Source organism: Podarcis tiliguerta (assembly GCF_965153285.1).
Source record: "Podarcis tiliguerta genome assembly, chromosome: 6".
In the NCBI taxonomy this organism is placed as follows: Eukaryota; Metazoa; Chordata; class Lepidosauria; order Squamata; family Lacertidae; genus Podarcis; species Podarcis tiliguerta.
In genome coordinates, this window is record NC_139539.1 from 63,914,273 (window position 1) to 63,937,463 (window position 23,191).

General features: G+C 42.7%; 1 protein-coding gene across 6 annotated transcripts in view; it reads left to right on the forward strand.

Annotated features, from left to right (window-relative positions):
• ST6GALNAC3 (ST6 N-acetylgalactosaminide alpha-2,6-sialyltransferase 3) overlaps positions 1–23,191 on the forward strand; it is a 643,023-nt gene that overhangs the window by 3,895 nt on the left and 615,937 nt on the right. For 5 of the 6 annotated variants that reach the window (XR_014513090.1, XM_083448454.1, XM_083448453.1 and 2 more), the window contains exon 1: positions 20,034–20,326. The exons of the other annotated variant lie outside the window; for it this stretch is intronic. Coding sequence is in view for 4 of the 5 variants with exons in the window: in XM_083448454.1 (XP_083304580.1) it covers positions 20,309–20,326 (18 nt within the window). In the remaining variant the exon portion in view is untranslated. Of the gene's footprint in view, positions 1–20,033; positions 20,327–23,191 lie in introns of those variants that run through there. 6 annotated transcript variants of the gene reach the window in all.

Here is a 23,191-nt window from a genome sequence, read left to right on the forward strand (position 1 = left end):
TGACCATTATGTGATGTCTGGGTGCGTGCATTGATTGGAAAATAAGATTCTTGTTTGGGATGTAAACTGGGGAGAGAAAAGACCATGGTTGGAATTGACTAAAGTGTTGGATTGAACCAAAATCACCACTATCTGCATAATAAACGCAGGGAGTCCAGTGGCTTAAAAAGCACGTCACACCATTACTTTGCAGCATGGTTGCTGCTTGAAAAGAGAAAGGTCTGGGGGTTGTCCCACATGGGAAGCTATTTGTGTGTAGTGGCTATTCATAGTTTTCTGACGTTATTGGCACTAAAAAAACCCCACATACTAGAGAATATGCACAAAATGATACAGGAATACAAAAGAGTGTCAAGAATGACAACAACTTTAAAAGGGTATAAAATGCATGTTATGGTATGTATACACACACATAAACAAACAGATATATATGCACAGACACATTCAATGATAATGATTTACTTTTTTAAAAGAAATATTGCAATAAATAAATGGATTCTTATCCACATCCCAGAAGGGTATAAAACTGTGTCAAAAAGAAAATAAAAACTGGGGGAAAATTAGTTAAAAGGTTTTATGTGGTTGTTGTTTTTTTTAAATTAATTCCTTTCTCACTCAGATACTGTTGCTATTGTAAGTGGCAATTCTCTGGGGACAAACAAACCCTGGATTGTGGTTTCTAAGTGCTTTGTAGAGGTGTTCAAAATGATAGTGAGCAATATAAAAACTACCGTATGTGGGTCTGTGGGTCTTGGTGAAGGACAGGCAACATTCAAAAGATGGGGAAATGATGGAAAGAAGAGACCCAGGTGAGCTCTGGAAGGAAACGCTGCTACAAGTGAGAAGTCTGCTGAGTACCATCCAAAACATGTAAATTAATTCTGGTGAGCTTATGTGGAATGCCCTGATATGTGCGTTTCAGGGAAGCTTTGACTCAACAGGAAGTGTTAGGCAAGCTACTCTACTGAGGTTTGCAGAGAAATTAGGCCTTTCATTGGGGGAGGATGGTCGTTTTGGTGGTTACTGTGGAGGGCTGGGTATCTTTTATTAAACTGTTGCAAACTAACTTCTCCTGAGAAGGGCTTAATTAGATCAGGTGTGGAAAGCAGGAAAGAACTGGGCAAGTAATGGATTGTGGGTCTAAACCACAGAGCCTAGGGCTTGCCGACCAGAAGGCCGGTGGTTCGAATCCCTGCGATGGGGTGAGCTCCCATTGCTCGGTCCCAGCTCCTGCCCACCTAGCAGTTTGAAAGCACGTCAAAGTGCAAGTAGATAAATAGGTTCTACTTCGGCGGGAAGGTAAACAGCATTTCTGTGTGCTGCTCTAGTTCACCAGAAGCAGATTAATCATGCTGGCTGCATGATCCAGAAGCTGTCTGCAGACAAACGCCGGCTCCCTTGGCCTATAGAGCAAGATGAGCACACAACCCCAGAGTCATCCATGACTGGACCTAATGGTCAGGTGTACCTTTACCTTTACCTTTAAGGTATTATGTGTAGAGGGAAGCTTGGCATGAGTGGGGAGGGTGAGTTATGTGATGTACCCATTTAGAGGCCTCATAGAACTAACATAATCAGATTTTCAGTGCTATGCTGAGTGCTGTTTGATATCTGCATGGTGCCATAAATGTGTGGTATCCCACCCTACTCTGTTTCTGCTTTTCATCTGTATTCAGATGTTGTGGTTGGTGTGCTAGACAGGTGCCTGACAGTGGTAAAGGACAGGATGAAAGCCAATAACTTGAAGCTTATTTCCCAACAAGCTGTGTGTGGGTGATTCCTCTATCTGGATAAGTGGGGTTCAGCCAGTTTTGGAGGGGGAAGAATCAGTTTCAGAGTGTGGCAGCACCGATGTATCAACTTATTTTGTTATCTATATAGGTATATTTAATATAAGCTAAATCCAAGGGTTCAGTGTTTGGCACAGTTTAACTCCCCAAACCTTTATTAAGCAGATGACGATAAAACTCCTATATAGAAGCTAAAAACAGTGAGCCTGGATAAGAGGGTGGGAGCTAAAATGTAGAGAGGAGCCTTTGACAAGTCAGGGCCAAAAGCCTGAAGAAAACTGCCGCAGCTGTGAACTAAGATGGGCCAAGGGCGTATCAACTCCAGAGAGTCCTTGAAAGCGAAGAGGGAGTCTCAAACTGTCAAAGCTAAATCTGATCAGGAAGGCTACACTCCTGCTCTGTCATGTGAGGAGAGAAATCCCATGTGGCGAATTCCAGCGGGGAAACCACAAAACCCAAAATGCGGACCTTCAATCTCACTTTAGTTGTTGAGGAGAAAAACGTATTCTCCTTTGAGTCCAACTTTCTTTCATTACCTCTTGGGAGCCAAAAGACCCAGAGAGGAAGGAAAGGGAAAACAAGTCTTCCGTGTGGCAGTTGTCACCACATGACAAGCTATTTGAGTGCAGCAGTATATTACCATTCAAATCAGGCAGCTTTCTCCATTATGCTGCAGGCCACCTTCCTTTCCGCTAAAGTCTGAAACGGGGACAGAGGCAGACAACTAGGAAAGTCCTTAGTTCAGTTGTAGTGTCCATTCAGACACGCACAGGCTCAGTATTGCTGGTTAAAGAAAGATCATGAGCACTAGAAAAATGTTTTTATTTACCTGAGGACACAAAAATACTTTACCAACCAAAGAAATAATATCATCATACATTTGTTTATAAATATTAGTTTTGGAGAATTACAGGTGGCTTGAGAGAAGTACCACATCTTCTCTCTCTGTAGACTCCACATTTGCCTCTGCATGTTTTGAAACAAATTTCCAAAAACTTGCAAACCCCATTCACCAGAGGCAAAAGCAAAATTCATTTGCACATCACAAGCAGGCAGTCCTTTTTTCAAGCAGCCTTCTGCTCAAAGAAAAAAGAAGAAACTATTTTCTGTCTTTGGACTTCGTTGAGTCACAACAGCGCCTACAAATAGCTTTTTTCTTCTGTCACCAGCACGAGTGAAGAGCCTTCTAGAAATGCACAGAGAGACTAACGCCTGATTTTCATGCTCCTCTTCTTACCGGTAGTTTCCTTTTGCTCTGGTTACATGAATTCATCCATTGTGCTCTTTTCATTAAAATGAAAGTAGAAATTACATAGCACCAAGGCATGAAATCACAAAATCCAGATATTCAATCATGGATGGGGTGCTGGTTCTATTAAAGGAGTCTGGGAAAGCCATTACAAACTAAGTTTCAAAACACCATTAAGTTGCTTCTACAGTATAAAGAAGGGACGTGGGTGGCGTGCCTAAACCGCAGAGCCTAGGGCTTGCCGATCAGAAGGTTGGTGGTTTGAATCCCTGCAACGGGGTGAGCTCCCATTGCTCGGTCCCGGCTCCTGTCCACCTAGCAGTTCAAAAGCACGTCAAAGTGCAAGTAGATAAATAGGTACTGCTTTGGCAGGAAGGTTAATGGCTTTTCCCTGTGCTTCTCTGGTTTCGGTGCTCCGTTGCTCCAGAAGTGGCTTAGTCATGCTGGCCACATGACCTGGAAAAACTTTCTGCGGACAAACGCCGGCTCCCTCAGCCTGTAAAGCAAGATGAGCGCTGCAACCCCAGAGTCGTCTGCAACTGGACTTAACTGTCAGGGGTCCTTTACTTTACAGTATAAAGTGAGTATTCAACTCACACTCTGGACCAAAGGTTTGATCTCTCCTTGTTGCGCAGCTTGGCACCTTGTGACGGTGTCCTGCTTCTTCCATTCCTCCAGCCCCAACCCTTACATTGTTGGCAGGAGACTACATGGAATTGGCTGAAACTTATCCTTGTAGATATTGTGGGAAATCACCAGTGCTGATCAGAAGGTGAGTGTTTCAGAGCAAAAGCTCAGAACAGAACAATAGAAGACTGTGGAATGACAAAGCTTTTACCTTTACTCCTGTGGAATAGTAAAATTAATAAAACCGCAATGAGGCATTAAAATAAAAGAAACATTACCAAGCGAGGCAAATGATCAGAGTTCAAAGCCATCTGGTTCATTTATATACTACACTGTGCACAAATACATAGTGCTCAAAGCAGTTCACACAAGACAATTTAAGTGAAATGGAACCAAAAATATAGATGAAAATAATATGCTGTCATGTGCCATCGATATTCCAACAGCTACAATTTATTTGAAACCTATGAAAAGTTTACTTGAGGATGAAACATACCAACAAGACACTTGCCAGTATCCAGCATCAATAATATCAACTTTATACCTCAATGACAGACTAGCCGTCAAGGAGAAAAGGGTAAAATTAACAGAATCGAACTACCTTTAGCAGCTATTAACTGCTACTTATCCTCATTTAAATCAACTGGATAATAATAATGCACAGAGTTTTTGCTTGCAATATCCACACACGTTTAAGCTACGGTTCTGCACAATCTCTGCTGTGGAAATCTGACCCAATGCCTCGTGGTGTTGCTTAAGCTAACAAGGTGGCATGCATTTTCCCTTCAAAGAGCATCTCCAATGAGACCTTTAGTCAAAGCCACAGAACGCCCTGGGACTTGGAAGTGCCTACAAATGAAGCTGCTGTCCGGATTCAGAATGAATTAGCTGCTGTATTTCAGCAATGCCCTTATTCCCTTTTTTGTTGATGCAAATGAGGCTCCTCTGCAGTGTCTCTGGGGCTCCCGGTGAACATGCTGTGCGCAGCCTTTGCTCAGTTAACCAAGGCTGAAAGGAAGCAAACTGCAGGAGACTTCAAAGTGAAACTTTTTTCCACTGAGCGGTGCCTTCTTAATTGAATGCAAGTAGTTAGTCATGAGTTAATGAAAACTTTTGAGAATCTGCCTGATTGGCATGCTCCCTAAAGGTGCTAATTACACACATTCCTAATTGAAAGGACATCTGCTGCATCCTTTTAAGGCTCTTTGAAAATGTCTAAGGGCATATCTAAACTACAGGCTTAGGCTGTGCATACAGTCCTGCATCCACTGGTTTGCGAAGCCACGTGTACAATATGTTAGTCGCAACCCATGCATTTATCCTGTTGTTTCTCATAAAATATTGCATTTGATGCATTTCTCCCCACAAACCAGCTTCGACCCAAGTTGAGAAAAAGAACAACGTAGCTGCATTTTGAGTCGATAATGTGTGCACAGCTTCGTTTTAGTTTTATACCAGTGCAACTGGCTTCTTCCTGCCCTTCACAAAACAAAACAAAACAAAACAAAAAACAACAGAAAAGAACCCCACCCAACATCCTGGGGATTATAGTTTGACAAGGATGCTTAGAATTATGAGTTTCAACATGGCAATTCCCAGTAGAGAGGGGATGACTTTTAAATCAGTGTATGCCTGCAGAAAAAATACAACTGGATGCAAAAATGAAGCTAGGAAGTTGTGCAATGAGGCAGTGGGGAAAATGGTGACAATGCAACAAAGCTATGAAGCCAGTATACCTGGTGAAACTTCGGTTGCCTCATGTGACTAGATCACATGATCCCTGGCAATGTTATTTGATTATTGAACCAGTTCCTAGTCCAGGGTCTCTCAGGTCCCAGGAACTGCATATGGCCTCTCTTCTGGCCCTTAGAGGTCTCCCCTGGTCATACATCACTCACTGGCCCTACCTTGCACCCCAAGTAAGTTTCCTGCCCACCATGTGTACTTCAACTCTGATAGAGCATCTTGTTTGGATGGAGGACATAGAGGGCTGTGTGTATAAACTCGCCTACTGTGCAAAGGTTGTTCTGCTCACATTTGCCTCTGGCCCCACTGACCACTGTCATGTGACTCTCAGAAATGTAGAAAGCAAAGATCACAAAATTAAGATAGAACAAAGTATGGTACATTCTGTCAATATCCCAATAAAAATCCAGAATCAGTACACTGAAGCAAAACACACAATAATTCAATAGAAAAATCAACAGTCAGGAAATGCCCAAATTAACAAATGTATTTTTAATAGGCATCTAAAACATGTCACAGTTGATGCTTATTGGATTGCACAGGGGAACGTGTTGCAGAGGGCTGATGCAGCTGTGGAAAAGGCCCACTTTTTAGACTAGATGGCAGTCTGCCAGCCACAGCAGACTCAAAGCAGAAGCCCAGCCCACCTACTTAATTTTCCTAGTCACAAAGAAACTATATGACCTGAGACTTGCAGCTCCATCATCCCCTGCTGGCAGCAGTAAGGAAAGCTGCAGCCAATCAGCCCTGGAGGAATCAAGTGACTGGGGAAACCAACAATCCCAGCTCTACTATGAGCCCAGGTGAGCCCCTGGACTCGGGTGGCAGATCAGGAATGGTAGCAGAGCCATCCACCCACCTGTTAGCTATCTGCAACCTACAGCCAGTCATCTGCACGCTTGTCCATTGCTTCTGCCAATGTGCCTTTGCCTACCAATGTCAACAGGCTACTTCCCCAAAAATAAAGCAGGAATATGGGTATGCCTACTGATTGACCCATTCCCTCCCCTACAAGAAGTAGCCTTGGAACCCACACACTGGATTGCTTTGAGTGGTGCCATTTGCGTCTGATCCTGACAAGCCCTGACACCCACCCACTGCTAAAAATATTGCTGCAGATGGTCGCTTGGTCAGCCAGCTTGGCCTTGTCTGTGCATTAAATAATAATAATGGTAGAGTTTGAATTTGACATTAGCATTCTTTCTCTTTGCTGTAAGCTTTGTGTGTGCAATGGTGTTTGTCCTGGGTAGATAAAAAAAAAAAAAAGCTCTGAGCAATGGAAATGAAAACAGCATTCTGTAAAGCAAATAAAAATAAAGCAGCCACATTACAGGAATGTAAATGTCACTGAAGTCACTCATGGGCCCCGTGAGTCAGCTCTGAAGATTCACAGGTCTGGGCTGACATTCCTCATGCACCTTCTCCTGGGGCTGCATTAAAACAACAACATTGCACCTTAGGATAATGCTTGTCATTTCTGTCTCCATTTGCAAATGTGATTGGACAGAAATGTGTCGGCTTTCCATCTATCAATTCCACCCTGATGCCATTCTGGTTAAATTACATGTCAGTCTAAAGCCTGTGCAGTTTCCAACTGGAACCGAGCTTTTCCTTGCAGAAACTATTGGCGCTGCCACTGTCCTTGTTCTGAGAGGTGGTTTGTTTGTTTGTTTGTTTTAAATGGGACAGAATTAATGGGACATAAATACAACTAATCATTTTAGAAATATATATAATAAAGAATTGTATGGCTGCCATTTTTTTCTAATGCCTGACTATGCAATATAGCTTCATTTTCATGCGTTATTCTGAAACTGTTAAAAAGGCTCTTTGTAGGAGAGTTAGAAATAACATTGCTTGGGCTACAGTTAGTCAGGCTGTGTTTTGGGTCAAACCTAACGGCAGAACTATGTTTTTGGACAATAAGAATCAGTCCCATGATGACCTTCCTACACCTCCCCACCACCACCACGTTTCCTTCTCTTGCACACTCTTCTTTCCTCCTCCACATCAATTTAGCTTGCAATTTTGTCTGAACTGGGTAAATTATGATTTGGGGAAGCGTAGGTTATCTACAATCCAGGACCAAAACCCCAGTTCAAACTCTGCCAAAACGTGAAAGACCAAAACATGATTTGATGCAATTTCTGAACCAGCACATTGGCTTACTATACCTTTTTGGCTATTAATTACTGTTCTAGTGCATAATACAAAATTTCATAAAGCACAAAGAGAAGTGGAAAGGTGTTTATTGGTATTGCAGTGGTACCTCGGGAGTCAAATGGAATCCATTCTGGAAGTCTGTTTGACTTCCAAAATGTTTGGAAACCAAGGCACAGCTTCTGATTGGCTGCAGGAAGCTCCTGCATCCAATCGGAAGCCACGGAAGCCACGTCGGACATTCAGGTTCCAAAGAATGTTCGCAAACTGGAACACTCACTTCTGGGTTTGTGTGTTCGGGAGCCAAAACATTCAAGTTGCAAGGCGTTCATCAACCAAGGTATGACTGTATTCAACTATACTCATTTACCAGAGAGTAAGTCCCACTGAAAGCAATGTTGCTTACTTCCAGAGAGACGTGCATAGGATTGCACTGTTAAGTGAGAGGAGAACTACTTAAATCAATGGACTTGTCCGTCACTGCTAACTGCTGCTAAGAAAATGAAAGTAATCACATAAACAAGCTACAGGGTAGAGTCTTATACCCAACCCTTAACAACTGGGGCAATGTTTAACTCTATAATTACCCAATGCTGGCTTTGTATTCTGTCTTTCCTGAAAGACTGCTGCTTTGCCACTATACAGCTCTGAATTCAGGTTAGAAACACAGAAACAGCTGTGAGCAGTGAGTGTGCAAATGCACCCAAAGCCACACAGACGAGACCAGAAAGGCCTTGAAGAAATTGCCTGAAGCAAAGCTCTGTCCAACAGAATAAGTTAGACAGTGTTATTTCAGAAATGATAGTTTTTCAGACACTTAAAGGCAGTATGTAGGGCTATCTTTGCCTGGGGCTACATACATCTACCCCCACCCCATCCCACTATGGTTTCTGGTCAAACAGGGTTTTAAACAAAATTCTTATTTTATGATTCGTCAGGTATATACAACAGGTGAGGCCTGCAGCAAAATGTTGCAGCGTGTTCAGTGACAAGTTACATTTCTTTCCCAACGCTCAGTCTACAGCCTGTGGCTACTTATTGGACTGCTCTGTTTCGTTTGAATATTTTGCACTCATATGCCTCTAAAAGGGACATTTTTGTACTTCTGAAAACCCCACGGTTTCCCCAGAGCATGCTGATACCACCTCCTTGTTTCTCAGTGGCCCCAATTTGACTTAAATGCTGCTGGCATTCACTACCAGTAGAAGGAAACTATGGGCATCAAAATGCCTCATTGTGCTGCTAAAGTGGCCCATGTAATCAAATCACAGAATTGTTGGAAGGGACCGTGAGGGTCATCTAGTCCAACCCCCTGTAGTGCAGGGAACCTTTGCCTAACATGGGGTTGAAACCCATGACCCTGAGATTATGGGTCATGTTCTACCAACTATAGGAGCCTACTCAACTTTCTCTGCTGTTCAATCACTCATTCAAAAATGTTTATGCCCCTACAGTTGCTCAAAGCAGCTTACAACATAGGCTGGAGAAACATTATATAAAATATACTAAACTCAATGGCTTGGTAGGTTTATTTATTTTTCATTAAATTTATATCCTGCCCTTCCTCCCACAGAAGCCCAGTGAAAAACAAGGAATAAAATAAAAATGTCAGTTTTTAAAAAACACAGTTTGAAAAGCAGTTGCAATACTGATACAGAATGGGAACGATTTCAACTTGGAAGGTTTGTTGAATGAGGGAGGCCTTCTCTAGGTGCTGAAAATATGACAGAGACAGCGCCTGCAACACAAAAGGCCTGATTCCTACAGTGTGTGGAACGGACCTCATGATAAGTTGGCATCTGCACAGTGCAGTTATTGACTGGGTGTATAAGGGGAGAGATTATCTTTCAGGTATCCTGGGTCCAAGGTGCAGAGCCAGCACTTTGAACTTAGGCTGGTAGCTCATTGACAGGAAGTTAACTTAAGAAAGCTCACAGAAGGAAAGTTTCTCCTCCTTCCTTTCCCTCCTCCCGTTAGCCACGTGTGTCCCAAAGAGTTTCTCTGCAGGGTCAGGGACCCTCCTGAATAACACGGGCAGGGCTGTGTCGGCTTCTGAGGAGATGACAGGGCAGGAAACTTTCTGTTTGTGAGCTTCCCTTAGTTAACCTACCCAAGGATCCAAGTTTGCTTTTGGGCAATAGCCCATGTACCTGCCCCCCACTTTGGTCCTGTCCCCCACAATTTGATCACCCCACATTGATCATGAAGACCCCATGGAAGACTTTTCCTTATTTAGTTCTTTTTTTTAATAACTTTTTTATTCAAAATTAAAACAAAACATATTATCCAGAAACATATAATCTTTATTCCCCCCGTTTTTCCTCCCCCCTCCCTCCCCCCACACAACCTACCCCCACCCCCAACTTTCCTCAGTTCCAGTCTTTGATTTCTCTAAAAGTGGTGTTTTCTGCATGTTACACAGTTGTATAGATCCTCAAACTATTTAGCTGATTATTATCAATAAAAAGTTTGTGAATGTTTATTCAAAGCCAGCCAAGGAGTCCAGTTCGCTTTGTTGCATCTTCAAATACTTTGTAAAGGGTTCCCATTCATCTTTAAAGTCACAGTTATCCTTGTCCCGTAGCTTGTATGCCAGTTTTGCCAGTTCTGCATAGTCCCTCAATTTTTCTTGCCATGATTCTTTAGTTGGGGTTTCTTCAGTCTTCCATCCTTGTGCTATTAAAACTCTCACGGCCGTTGTCGCATACATGAAGATGTTTTTCAGCTTTTTTGGCAGGTCTTTCCCTACAATCCCTAACAAAAATGCTTCAGGTTTTTAAAGAAATATTAAATGGAACATTTTATTCAATTCATTGTACAGTGGTGCCTCGCAAGACGAAAAGAATCCGTTCCGCGAGTCTTTTCGTCTTGCGGTTTTTCCGTCTTGCGAAGCAAGCCCATTAGCGGATTAGCGCTATTAGCGCTATTGGCAGTTTAAGGGCTATTAACGGCTATTAAAGGCTTAAGGGATTAGCAGATTAGCTGCTAAAAGGCTATTAGCAGCTTAGCGCTTTAGAAAAAGGGGTTGGGGAGCGAAAAAAAACCTCAAAAATTTTCGTCATTTTCATCTTGCGAAGCAAGCCCATAGGGAAATTCGTCTTGCGAAGCGCCTCTGAAAACGGAAAACCCTTTCGTCTTGCGGGTTTTCCATCTTGCGAGGCATTCGTCTTGCGGGGCACCACTGTATATCATTTCCCAAAATTTTTAAATTACCTTACAATCCCACCACCTTATTTAATTCTTAACATTTCTCTTCTAACTTTTATCCAAGGAGTTTGAAGTAGTGTTCAACCAGGCCTTGGACTGATTAATATTCTACAGCCTTTTACATGTGTCTTTGGGAAGGGGGAAGTTATTGTTTTGCTGTTCTATTTTACTTATTTACTTGTTTTTATCCTAATTTAACCACTCTGAGTTCCTATGGTGAAGGGCAGTCTAATAAATCAATAAAATCCTAAAGTGATCAGTCCAAGGTGACCCAGTGAATTTCATGGTTGAATGGAACTTGAATCTTGCCCCCCACCCCCACAGGTCTTAGTACAACACTCTGCTACACTCACTCATGCAATCAAATCTTTTATTATGGTCATAGACCAGCATAAGTAGGGTGGGGAACAATCATTTAAAATCTGCAAAACGTTTTGGAAAGCTAAAATTATTAAAACAAAGTATATATGAAAGACTATAAGAATCTAAAAGAGGCTAAAAGAATCTAAAAGAAGGGTTAGGAGCATTAAACGGATGCGGAAGAGCATAAAAGGTTAGTATATAAAAGGCTATGGCTATCAATTTACAGAGCACTCTGATATGAGTGTTCATTTGTGGCACAGGTCATCATCCGGCGAATTTTGAATGCTGCTATGCAGAACCTAACAACATTGTATGTTGTAGCAGGGTTGGTATCTGAAAGCAGCAGGGGCGTATAGAATTGTCCTGTGCACCCTGGGTACTTATGGAGTAGTGGGGAAATGAGGCCAATACAAATGTCTCTATAATATAGGCACTGGAGAAGCACATGCTCTATTGTTTCTGTTTGTCCAGAATCACAGGGGCATTGTCTCTCTGAGTAAGCAATCTTCCCAAATCGACCTTCAATGACAGCCGAGGGGAGGGTGTGACATCGTGCCAGGGTAAAGGCCCTCCGATGCTTAAGGACTTTGAGATTAGTTAGATATGTCATGGGGGAGCCAGAGTACCTGATGGATTCATTGGCAATAGAAGTTGGGGTCCAACTTGTTGTTGTTGTTGCCCTTTATGGCTCATGGGATGCCCTAGAGATCACTGAGCACCTTTCAGCACATGTCATCACTTGAAGCAGGAGCCGAGAAGATCCCATGTGTGTACACAGAATAATATGGGTGGAAATGGGTTTTTAAGTACTAAAAGTGGAAGGTACTTGTGCTACATAACTATCTCCCTTTCCTAAAAAAAAAAATCAGTCACAGGCACGATCTCTCTCTACATGAGGTTGAGCACTCCTGTTTCAAGCAGGATTTGCCTTTCATTTTCTTAGCAAGGTTTACGTTTCTGCGGCTGCCATGCTTCTCCTAATGCTATTTAAAATAATAATTTGGAAGCTACTTTTTTTAAACAATTCTAATTATCTAAAAGTTCATCTTGAACTATAAAATGTGTTATTGCCGATGGTGTGCAGAAGCATAAAACATACCATTAGGCATACTGCTGTCACATCTTGATAAGATGAAAACTGGGGAGTTTCAAAAATAATAATAAGAGCTTATTCAGATATGCTTCAGTGCCTTCAGAAAATTAGACTATTTTTAAACTTACATTTCCAACTTATGAAGCAACTAACTGTACAATCTTATACACACCTACTCAGAAGTAATTCCAACTGAATCAGACTATTATTTTCACAGTCGGGCTGTATTCTTACCATAATATGTGAATGGTCCAAGTTTCTGATTTCATACACATCTTAACATGAGAAATTTCCATTCATTCTAATGGAACATGATGATTAGAGTGGAGGTCTGCAACAGAAGTGTTGCAGTGTAAAGTGCTTCCTTTCAGGCTTCCAGCTACTGCATACAATTTTCTCCTACTCTGACAGTCAGTCAGCATTTTTCCTTTGGTTTCATGTGACATAGGATGTATACTTGATAAAGGTAAAGGGACCCCTGACCATTAAGTCCAGTCTTGGCCGACTCTGGGGTTGCAGCACTCATCTCGCTTTATTGGCCAAGGGAACTGGCGTACAGCTTCCAGGTCATGTGGCCAGCATGACTAAGCCGCTTCTGGCAAACCAGAGCAGTGCACGGAAACACCGTTTACCTTCCCGCTGGAGCGGTACCTATTTATCTACTTGCACTTTTACGTGCTTTCGAACTGCTAGGTTGGCAGGAGCAGGGACCAAGCAACAGGAGCTCACCCCGTCGCGAGGATTTGAACTGCCGACCTTCTGATCGGCAAGTCCTAGGCTCTGTGGTTTAACCCACAGCGCCACCCACGTATACTTGATAGATAGCACCAATTTTCTGATGAGTGTAACTGTGCTATTCACATGTTTACAACGATGTGTCATATTCACATATAGACCTGCTTCTTTTATCTCAAAAAACTGCACAAAACATAACATGTGATCACAACCTAACCTTTAGGTAGTCAGTTTTCAGTGTTTACAAAGCAAGATGGATTGTATCCAACTACGTCATATTCAAAGCAGAACCATTGAAATCAATTCACCTAGGTTAGTCATTATTAACTTGTCTGTTGATTGCAATGCACCTACTACTCCATAACTTGGTCAGATACAATACATTATGTCCAAATAATCAGATACATTGTTTCAAGCTGTTTTTTTCTAAGCAGGTCAGCTTTATTAGTTGCAATTTTAAGCCTGATAGCAAAATATATTATTTGTGTGTAATGTTAATCATGCCGCTTGCATTGTCGTGAAAATTTAGTCTACACCAGAACATTCTGAGGCTGACTTAGCTGATAATTAAATTTCTTCGCTGTCTTGAAACAAAGGAGGCTCTTTATGCATTCATGACCCAGCTATCCTTTCCTCAGAAAGAAGTAACACACCATCATTCTGAAGTTAGGTTCTCTTATGTCTAACTTTTGAGAGAAACACTGAAGCAAATAGACTGTAGGAACAGTCATTTAATCCAAACAGCCAGCTGGCAAAACAGTAGAATTCCCTTCCATGCCTCACATCACTCAAGAAATGCAAATCTCAAATGGAATTTTCTCTACTTAGCACTGTGTTTTGTTTAGGATATTGGCTTCAAAGGCCACCCATTTCAGGAAGGCGTCTAGCTAACTTGCTCGTGCTGCTTTTATAGTTGCTGTGTTTTTATTTGTTTATTAAATGTTATATGCATTCTACCTGTGTAATTGTTTAATGTTTTGAGTTTCTGGGAAGCTGTATTTCTACCATATTTAAGAGATTTTTAAGGAAATCCTCTACAAAATGGCTTACAAGAAGCTTCAAAGCCAATTTGCACATAAGACATATTAGTATACTATTAACGGCAGTGAACTAAAACCCAGAATAGGCAACTGTTTAATCACATCCATGCAAGCAACCTTTATTTACAACTCCCAATTAAAAGCTACACAGAAGTCTTCCAGGTTTTTTTTAAAAAGACGTGAGGCATTGATAGCGGATGCTTATGTGCCCCCTACAAAAAAAATGCTGATCAGCTATTTTATATCTTTATCACAGAGGATGAGGATGGAGTACAGATTGAATTATATACACAGGGGATGGATAATGGTAAACCTTTTTGACACACACACACACACACACACACACACTTATTCAACCTTCTTGATTTTGGTTTCTCTTCCCGATATTTCCCCCTTTCCTCCCCCCCCCATTTTCTTTCAACTCCCGCCCCCTACAGCCCTAGTATTTATTTTTAACTGAGGGAACACAGGGATAAAGTTAAATTACTTTAAATCTAAATGTGGCAGGATTTACCCCATTTAACATATGGAGATTAAACAAATACATCAAAAGAAAAACCTAATGTAATCTTTAGATAGGAAACTCATTTCAGGGTAACAGAAGACACTTTTTGAAATCCTTCTCTGATAATATATTATGCTGCTGAACTTAGTTGAAACCAAAAGAGTTGTGATACAGATCCAAAATGTCCCTAAGAAGTTTTTCAGAAGAACAGAACTATCTAGATGAAGATTAATTTTTATAACAGTTTATTTGAAGTTACTGAAATTAATACTATTGCTTTTTCTTCTTCTTCAGATAATGGGAAAGAGGATTATTATAAATAACTGATTCTAAAGCAGGATAAGTTCTTTTAAATGGGGATGTGGGGTTTTTCATCAATTGGGAATCACAGTAGATTATTTAGTAACATTTTTGATACATTTTTGAACACTTGGTCGGCTCTAGTTGTGTAATAGTTTTTATTGTGATTGTTTGAATTTGATTTTCTAATGGATTGTACCCCATTCTGAGATCTCTTATGATGATGTACTGGTGGGAAATGTGATAAATATAGAAATACAGTAAGGAACTCAACCTATAATTTCAAAGACATTTGGAACCTCTTTCGTAAATTATTTTTAATAGATGCATGGAGGGGCCATTTTCTGTTGGAACAGAATTACACCAATTTTTCTGAAAAGCATAAATCTTGCCTTTTATCACACAGAGAATCTTAAAGGTTATAATATATGTAAATATTATCTCTATAATATGAGTATTGTTTATTTGTTTATATCTTCTTTTTCGGCGATCACTTGTAGCCGAGTAAGATTGTCTTCCATAAACACTGTTTTAACAGTGAGTCCATAAGTGACTGTGGAGGCCAATTCTGGATCCACACGTCCTTCCACAGTGGGGACATTGGTTTCCGGGTGGGAGTTGATCATGGTGTGGATTTGCCAAGCGTGCCTTCCTCTTAGCACATTTCTCCCTTGCGTCCTGAGTTCGAGTGTCTTCAAAGTCCATGACACCTTTGGTAAAGGCTGTTCTCCAACTGGAGCACTCGCAGGCCAGTGTTTCTCAGTTGTCAGTGTGTATACTACATTTTTTTTTAGATTTGCCTTGAGACAGTCTTTAAACCTCTTTTGTTGACCACCAGCATTACCCTTTGCATTTTTAAGTTCGGAATAGAGTAGGTGCTTTGGAAGATAAGCATCAGGCATCCACACAACATGACTAGTCCAATGAAGTTGATGTTGAAGAATCAATGCTTCAAAACTGGTGATATTTGCTTCTTCCAGTACACTGATATTAGTTCATCTGTCTTCCCAAGTGATGTGTAAATTTTTTCGGAGACACCGTTGATGGAATCTTTCGAGGAGTTGGAGATGGCATTTATAAGTGGTCCATGTTTTACTTGCCAATATGTAGGTATAAAAATAACTGCACTAAACTAAAAATAACTTTCAAAAACCAATGAGTTTTCAAGACCTAAGCAAGAAGCTGTTCTTTTTCTTTATTTTAGCAATACAGTCTCATATTAATTGTTATATTGATATCCCACCTTTCCTCCAAAGAGTTCATGTTGACATACATGGTTCTCCTCCACCCTATTTCAGCCTCACAGCAACCCTCTGAGGTAGGTTAGGCATACATCTTGTGACTGGCCAAGCTCACACAGTGAGCTTCATGACTGAGTAGGGGTTTGAAGCCTGGTCTTCCAGACCCTAGTCCAACATGCTAACCACTACATGGCAGTGAATATGTTCATCTGGCTCGTGTTTGGGACATAGTTAAATCGCATATGAGGGAACAGTTTATTCATGCAAGCTTTCTTTAAAAATAAAAAGAGAAAACCAGCATATAGTATCAAAGAATGTAGTAAAATGGGATAATAGCAGAATAAAACTCCCTTGAGGGTAAGCAATTGTTAAATGCTGTGACAAAAACATTATAGTTAATGAATCCACACAGCATGGCCAGAAGACTGCTCTGGTCTAAATTTTAGTTATTTGAATACAAGCACTAGCCAGGAAAATTATTACTAAGGTTATTATTGCCTTTGGACAATAGGCAATAGCATGGCTTTGCACAAGTATATTTCAGTGAAATCAATGATGCTTAAGCACACGTAATACAGTTAAACCCTTTCCAAACAATATATCCAACTTCATGGGGATCATGGGGGCAGGCTCACTAGGTAGAATACTGGTGATTAAATGCACCTAAAAATGCCAGGCCTATATACACAATAACAACATCAAATGTGGCACTAGGAGATTAATCAGAAAGCATGAAGAATTATCTCTGAAGTCAAGTCATGATGATCCTATGCATCCTATGCTCTAATTAAAAAAAAAAAAAAGTGGAATAAAAGCCGTAAATCAGACCAAACCTTTATCCATATGTTATAACCAGTTGCATTGGTGGGATGTTGCATATTTTGATTTCAAGAAAGTTGGAAATAGTTTCTACGCAGTTTGGCTTGCAGTGCCTTGAGAGATCTTAATAAATCTCAGTAAAGGGACCTAATAAAGCTACAAATAGCTCCCATTAGTGTTTATGGAGAGTAAACAATAATAACCATTAGGCTCTACAGGACCCCGAAGAGCTTTACAAACAACTTTTTTAATTAAAGAAAAATTATCAGAAAGGATGGACAATTGTATTGGTTGGGTAGTACAGCTCTGAGTTAAACCTCTGGATAAAACCAGTGTTTACTGTCATTTAGGTGGGGATTGCTGTGGTTTACATTATAGAGATTTTATCACTGCTTGTTCTTATATTGTTTCAGCACCACCATCCCTGAAAAACAGATTAATGGTAACTGGGTGGCTTCCTGGGCAGGCTTCCTGGCCAGAGATTAAAGTTTGCTTGGGTTTTTTTGTTTTTTGTCTTGCAATGTGTAAGTACTAGAATTTTAGCCTGGTTTACAGAAGTCACTCTGATTCAGAAGTCACCACAAACAAAATTACAGTTAGAATACAGATGTGTGCAGTGGCGTAGCGTGGGTTGTCAGCACCTGGGGCAAGGCAAGTAATTTGCACCCCCTAACCCGTGGATTTGCACCCCCTAACCCTACCCCCCAGATGTTGCATCCGGTGCGGCCGGGCCCCCCTTGCACCCCCCACACTACACCACTGGATGTGTGGCCCACACAGCATGTTAAGAAGATAAGGATAACCTCCTGGATTGGGCCAATGATCCAACAGGAAGCCTGACCTCCTGTTCTGGCTGGGTAAACACCATATATATAAAGCACATTTAAAGCTCCATCAGATTTTGGGCACTGTGGTTTTCAAAGCTACAATTCTCAGCACCCTTAACGTCATTTATTATCCATATGTTATACACATTTGCACTGAGACTTTGTTGGTGGTTCCACCACTAGGGGATGCCTGGTTGGTGTTGACTCATGACAGGCCTTTTCTGCTCTTGTTTATTGTTCCTGGATTGCCCTCCCTAGTGAGGTGTGCTTGTCTCTAGCATTATGAAATTTCAGGAGGAATTTTGAAACATTTACGTTTTTACCCAGGCATTTGGCAGCTGAAGAATACTGTTCCCGGCAACTATGAGATCACTGAATGAAATAATGTTTCTAACTGTAACTGTTTTTAGAACATTTTGTCTGTTTTAGGATGCCTTTAAAAAAAAGAGTTTGTGTGAGGTTGCCCTTAAGAGTAGATTCAGATCTGTAGCTGAAGCAGAAGGTGGCTGCTAAGTTGCTCAGTGAGGCTTCCTACCATGAACATGTTATATCTGCGCTGAAAGAGTTTGCACTGGCAGCTGGTTAGCTAGCAACTGAGCCAAGTTAAAGGTCTTAGTGCTTGTTTACTATGTCTTAGACATTTCAGGACTTGGTTATCTGAAAGAGGACCATTGTGCCATGGCCTACTCCATGGAGCCTTCTCCGCGGTGGCACCTACTTTTTGCAATGATCACCCCCTGGACATCAGGCAGGTTATGACTGTGGAAACCCCACCCCCATTGAAGATGTACCTGTTTACCTGGGAATTGCTATGGCCATTAATACCCAGTTCCGCTTTTTCTGGTTAGTGAGGCTAAATTTGTAACATTATTTTATTCAGGGTGGATATTTGAACTTTAAATAATAATAATAATAGACAAATGAGTTGATTTTACTGCATGATGTTGCTTGTGAACCGCCTTGGCATTTCTACTTGAAATGAAAGGCGCCATGTGAACTATTTTATTAAATAAATAACAAAGACAAGTTATATTTTTGTAAAGCCAGATAGTGACTAGCGCCTGAAAAACTGCGTGATCAGTTCTGTGCATCAGAGAGGATGCTTTGGGCTCATGGTTCCTGATAATCTGTAATGTTTTCAATGTTTTCAAAAAGATTTTTATATTGACGTTCGCCGCAATGACATTTTCTGAGAGCACAGGATATGTACTCTTATGTATATGAATAAATAAAAAGAACGGGAAAAAAACCAGTTGGGGTGGCATGTGTGTGTGTCTCTGCAGTTCAAAAGTGTGTGTTTGTGGGGGGGGGGGGACTCCGAGGATTTTTAACCCTTTGGGCAGCACCAGAGTTGTGCTTTGAATTGGAACTTACCCACTATGTTCTGGCTTGTTTGTTTTTTAACTTGTATTTATATGCTGTGAACTGCCCTGTGATCTACAGAGGGTGGTATCCAAATTTAATAAATAATAAAGTTTTTAATAAATAATAAAGTGAGAGATCCCACTTGGATGTTTCTCCCACAAGACTATTTCTCACTGGTAGCACACAGCTGTGTGACACCCCCAGCAAAAGTCTCCCTAGAGCATTTTCAAATACAGAAAGGACTCGAATAACGAACATTTTTTTTTCTTTTGAAGAATCTTGTGGAGCAGACAGCAGTTTGGTTTCACCCTAAATGCCAGGTGATAAGATAAGCAAATCATGGAATAACTTTCGTTTCACTTTCGTTGCCTGTCCAGGAAGCTCAGAACCTATCCTTGGGAAACGAATTCCATTTATTTATTCCATTTATCCATAAATTACATTTAGTTATCCATATATTTCCCAAGGATAGGTTCCGAGCTTCCTGGAAACAAATGGAATGGAATTTGCATACGTATTCTTTCCGGTAAGAACACACTCAGGCAGGGCAAAGCGATCCGGCGTGTGTGTGTGTTGTGTGAGGACTGAGTGAGCCTCTTTCTACCGCAGGCAGTTCTGCAGGACTTTCAGACAAAGGAAAGTTTGTTCTCCAGACGAGGAAAGACTGCAGCGTGGCATTTAATAAATGTTTGCAGATGACTGATTTGTGTATGTGCGTGTTTGTGTCTGCGTGTGTGACCCCTCAACTACTGGGAAACACTCTTGTGCTTGTAAACTGACCAACGCAGCGGAGAAATGTTCCTTTAAAAAAAATACTGGAATGATCGGAAAGATAATTTAATGAGCAACTCTCTAAAACCCAGAACATCTGCACAGTGCAGATTTGCTTTCGCATACCGTAAAGGCGGAGAGAGCATCCAACTGAGCTTTTCCCTCTTAAATTGAAAAAAATAAAATCCCCCAGCTAGAGCCATGAATCAAACTCAGTCATGTGACGGAGGGGAGGTACTGGGCTGGCTTGCAGCCAGTGGCAGAAGCTGATGGGTGGAACAAACAGGGCATGAAAAGACTAACATGACTAACGGATCTTAAGAATTGTGGCTCCTTCTCTGGATCTCCAGGAATGTAGGCACGGGCACCCGTCCGCAGCTCTCCGGCCAACCTCCTGCCTCAGACTGGATCTGTTACTCACAAAGCAGATCTCCTTCTGCTTTGCGGGCTGAGGAAGGCTAGGGAAGAACATGGCCTGCATTTTGAAGGTAAACCTCTATCTGTTGCTTGAATGGCTTGGTTAGAGAGAGGGAGAGAGAAACCCGTCTGCTGCTCTGTGTATGCAGCCCTTACATGGTCCTGCTGCAGCTTGGTCGTAATTGTACATTTCTGAGCATTGATCCCCACCCCCCACCCCCAAACCCCCGCCTCCAGCCCCGCTGGAATAAGGAAGACCGAGAGATTCAGAATCGCCCAGCTGTGGCTCATTTCCTCCTCTGCCATTCTTGTCCTTTTTTCCCTTGCATTGTTGGAGCTGCAGGCGAGCAGCTTGCGGGTGTTGGGAAAAGAGGGAGGGAAGGACTGTGCGCAGCAATGATAGGCTAAGGAGAGAAGCGCCGGCTTCGCCTGCCTGCCTGACTTTCTTATGTTTAGGTTTAGGAATTGCTTTAGGAGCCACAGTGGGGAGAGAAACAGCATTTCGACTGGGCCGGAGAGGGTGTCGTCTTCTTCCATAGGTGAAAACACCGGAGACGTTTTTCTTCTTCCTCTTCTCCCCTCCCACCCTGCTCTCTTCTTCTTTGGGAACCGACGCTGCAGAACTTATCACTCCTTGCAGATTTGCAAAAGCCGTACAAGTTGCTCCACAAGCACACGCGCCGCCCCCCCCCTCCCCAGTTTTCAGCAGAGCCCAAACCTGCCCTTAAATCTGTTTGAGACGGTCAAACTCCACAAAACATCTTCTGGCTGGCTTCCTCCCTCGCTGCCTACAGCCAGCAGCGACATCCTTCTGGGTCGTTATCACCTTTACACCTTTACACCCAGTTCTTTTAGATACAGGGACGTGGGCAAGCCTCTATGCAAATAAATATAGCAGTGGTGGTATATGTGGATCAGGGGGCCTCCCAGGAGGCAGAAGTGAGGGGTAGAGAGAAGACTAGTTGCCTCTCACAAACCACATTTTCAAGATGCATCAGCACAGCCACCTGAGGCACCTTCTTTCTGGCTTCAAAGTCTCTGCTTTTGCTTTACCTGTAAATGCATGCATGGCCTCTGCAGGCAACACACTAGTCTGATTGTGCAAGTCCTTTCCCCCTTATTATTCTTGCCCCTTGTTATTAGCCCCCAAGGTTCCTTACTCTGCTTGGTTCAGCTCCTCAGAGTTGTTTACTGAAACAGCTGTCCTTTGGGTGGGATAGAACCTGCTACCTTGGCATTCTCAGCACCATGCTCTAACCAGCTGAGCTATCCAGGTTCTGCTTCTCACAGTGTGCCCAAATTCTTGAAGTCCTTATTAGTACATATGCCAAGGAGGCGGTTTCCAAGATGTCTCATTAAGAAGCACCGTTCCATTTATGGCAATAACTACACTGCTGGAAGAAACCTTATTCTGCGTCAGACCATTGGCCTGCGTAATTGACTACATCATGGGTGAGGAATCACCAGCCCATGGGCCTGTAGCACCTTTGCATTTGGCCTTCAAGCTGTCCTCTTCCCCAGGGGCAGAGGGAGGCAGCCACTTCAAGGAACATTTGCTGGGAGGCAGGGAGTGGCCTGTGGCCTGTTGTGACCCTCCAGTGGGACACACTGTCCTGTGAAGCAAGACTCCACTGCCAGCCTAGTTAGCTTCTGCATGTGGAAGTGGGAGCGGGCACTGTCTTGCTCTTTGCTCCAGGCAGCAGAATCGCTTTGACTGACCCTGCCTGCCGGCCTTCCCCATTACAAAACTCCTATTTGTGCAAGTAGGGTATTCCCCCACCCCAACCTCAATACTAGAAGTTAAAATACTAGAAATTAAACCTGGGGATTTCTGTGCCACTGAGCTATCGACCTTCACTAGGCATTAAATCCACAGTCTCAGGGTTAATAGGAAGGCACCCTTACCTACTGAACCAAAAGGCCTACTGAAGGAAAGCAGCGTTGCAACAAAGCATTGCCAAAATGTGATGCTGAATTTGAGCTGTCCACATTCCGCATTTGGCATTAAGTTGATACCTTCTCCTGTGTGTATCTAGTTTCTGTGCAAGAATGTGTATCTAGTTTCTGTGCCTTTATAATGTTCACACCTGACCTAGAATACCTAGAATAATATGTAAGAAGGATTCTTATCAGACTTGGAAAGATGATCTTGCTCAGACCAACTTCTACTCTCCCCACCTCCCCTCTTCCAGAGGCAATTCTTAGACATCACAAAAGTAGCTAATCCCCTTGCTTTTAAGGCTCTGGGCTAATTTAATTACCGTATTTTTCGCTCTATTGGACGCAGTTTTTCCCCTCCAAAAATTGAGGGGAAATGTGTGTGCGTCCTATGGAGCGAATGCAGGCTTGTGCCATAGCCGCGCACAACCCCTCCGGCAGGGAGAGGCTGCACGGGGCTATGGATTCTTTAGCCGTGCGCAGCGTCAAGGAGAGGCTGCACGGGGCTAAAGGGGAAGCCAAAACAGTGAGCGGGATGGATCCCACTCGCTGCCTTGCCTTCTTCCATAGCTGCGCGCAACCCCTCCGGCAAGGAGAGGCTGCACGGGGCTATGGCTTCTTTAGCCCTGCGCAGCGTCTCCCCACAAGGAGAGGCAGCACGGGGCTGAAGGGGAAGGCAAAACAGCGAGCAGGATGGATCCCACTCGCTGCCTTGCCCTCTTCCATAGCTGCGCGCAGCCCCTCTGCAAGGAGAGGCTGCACGGAGCTATGGATTCTTTAGCCCCACGCAGCCTCTCCCGGCAAGGAGAGGCTGCACGGGGCTGAAGGGGAAGGCAAAACAGCGAGCGGGATGGATCCCGCTCGCTGCCTTGCCTTCTTTCATAGCTGCGCGCAACCCCTCTGGCAAGGAGAGGCTGCACGGGGCTATGGATTCTTTAGCCCCACGCAGCCTCTCCCGGGAGGGAGGGGCTGTAGGGGAGGCAAAACAGCGAGCGGGG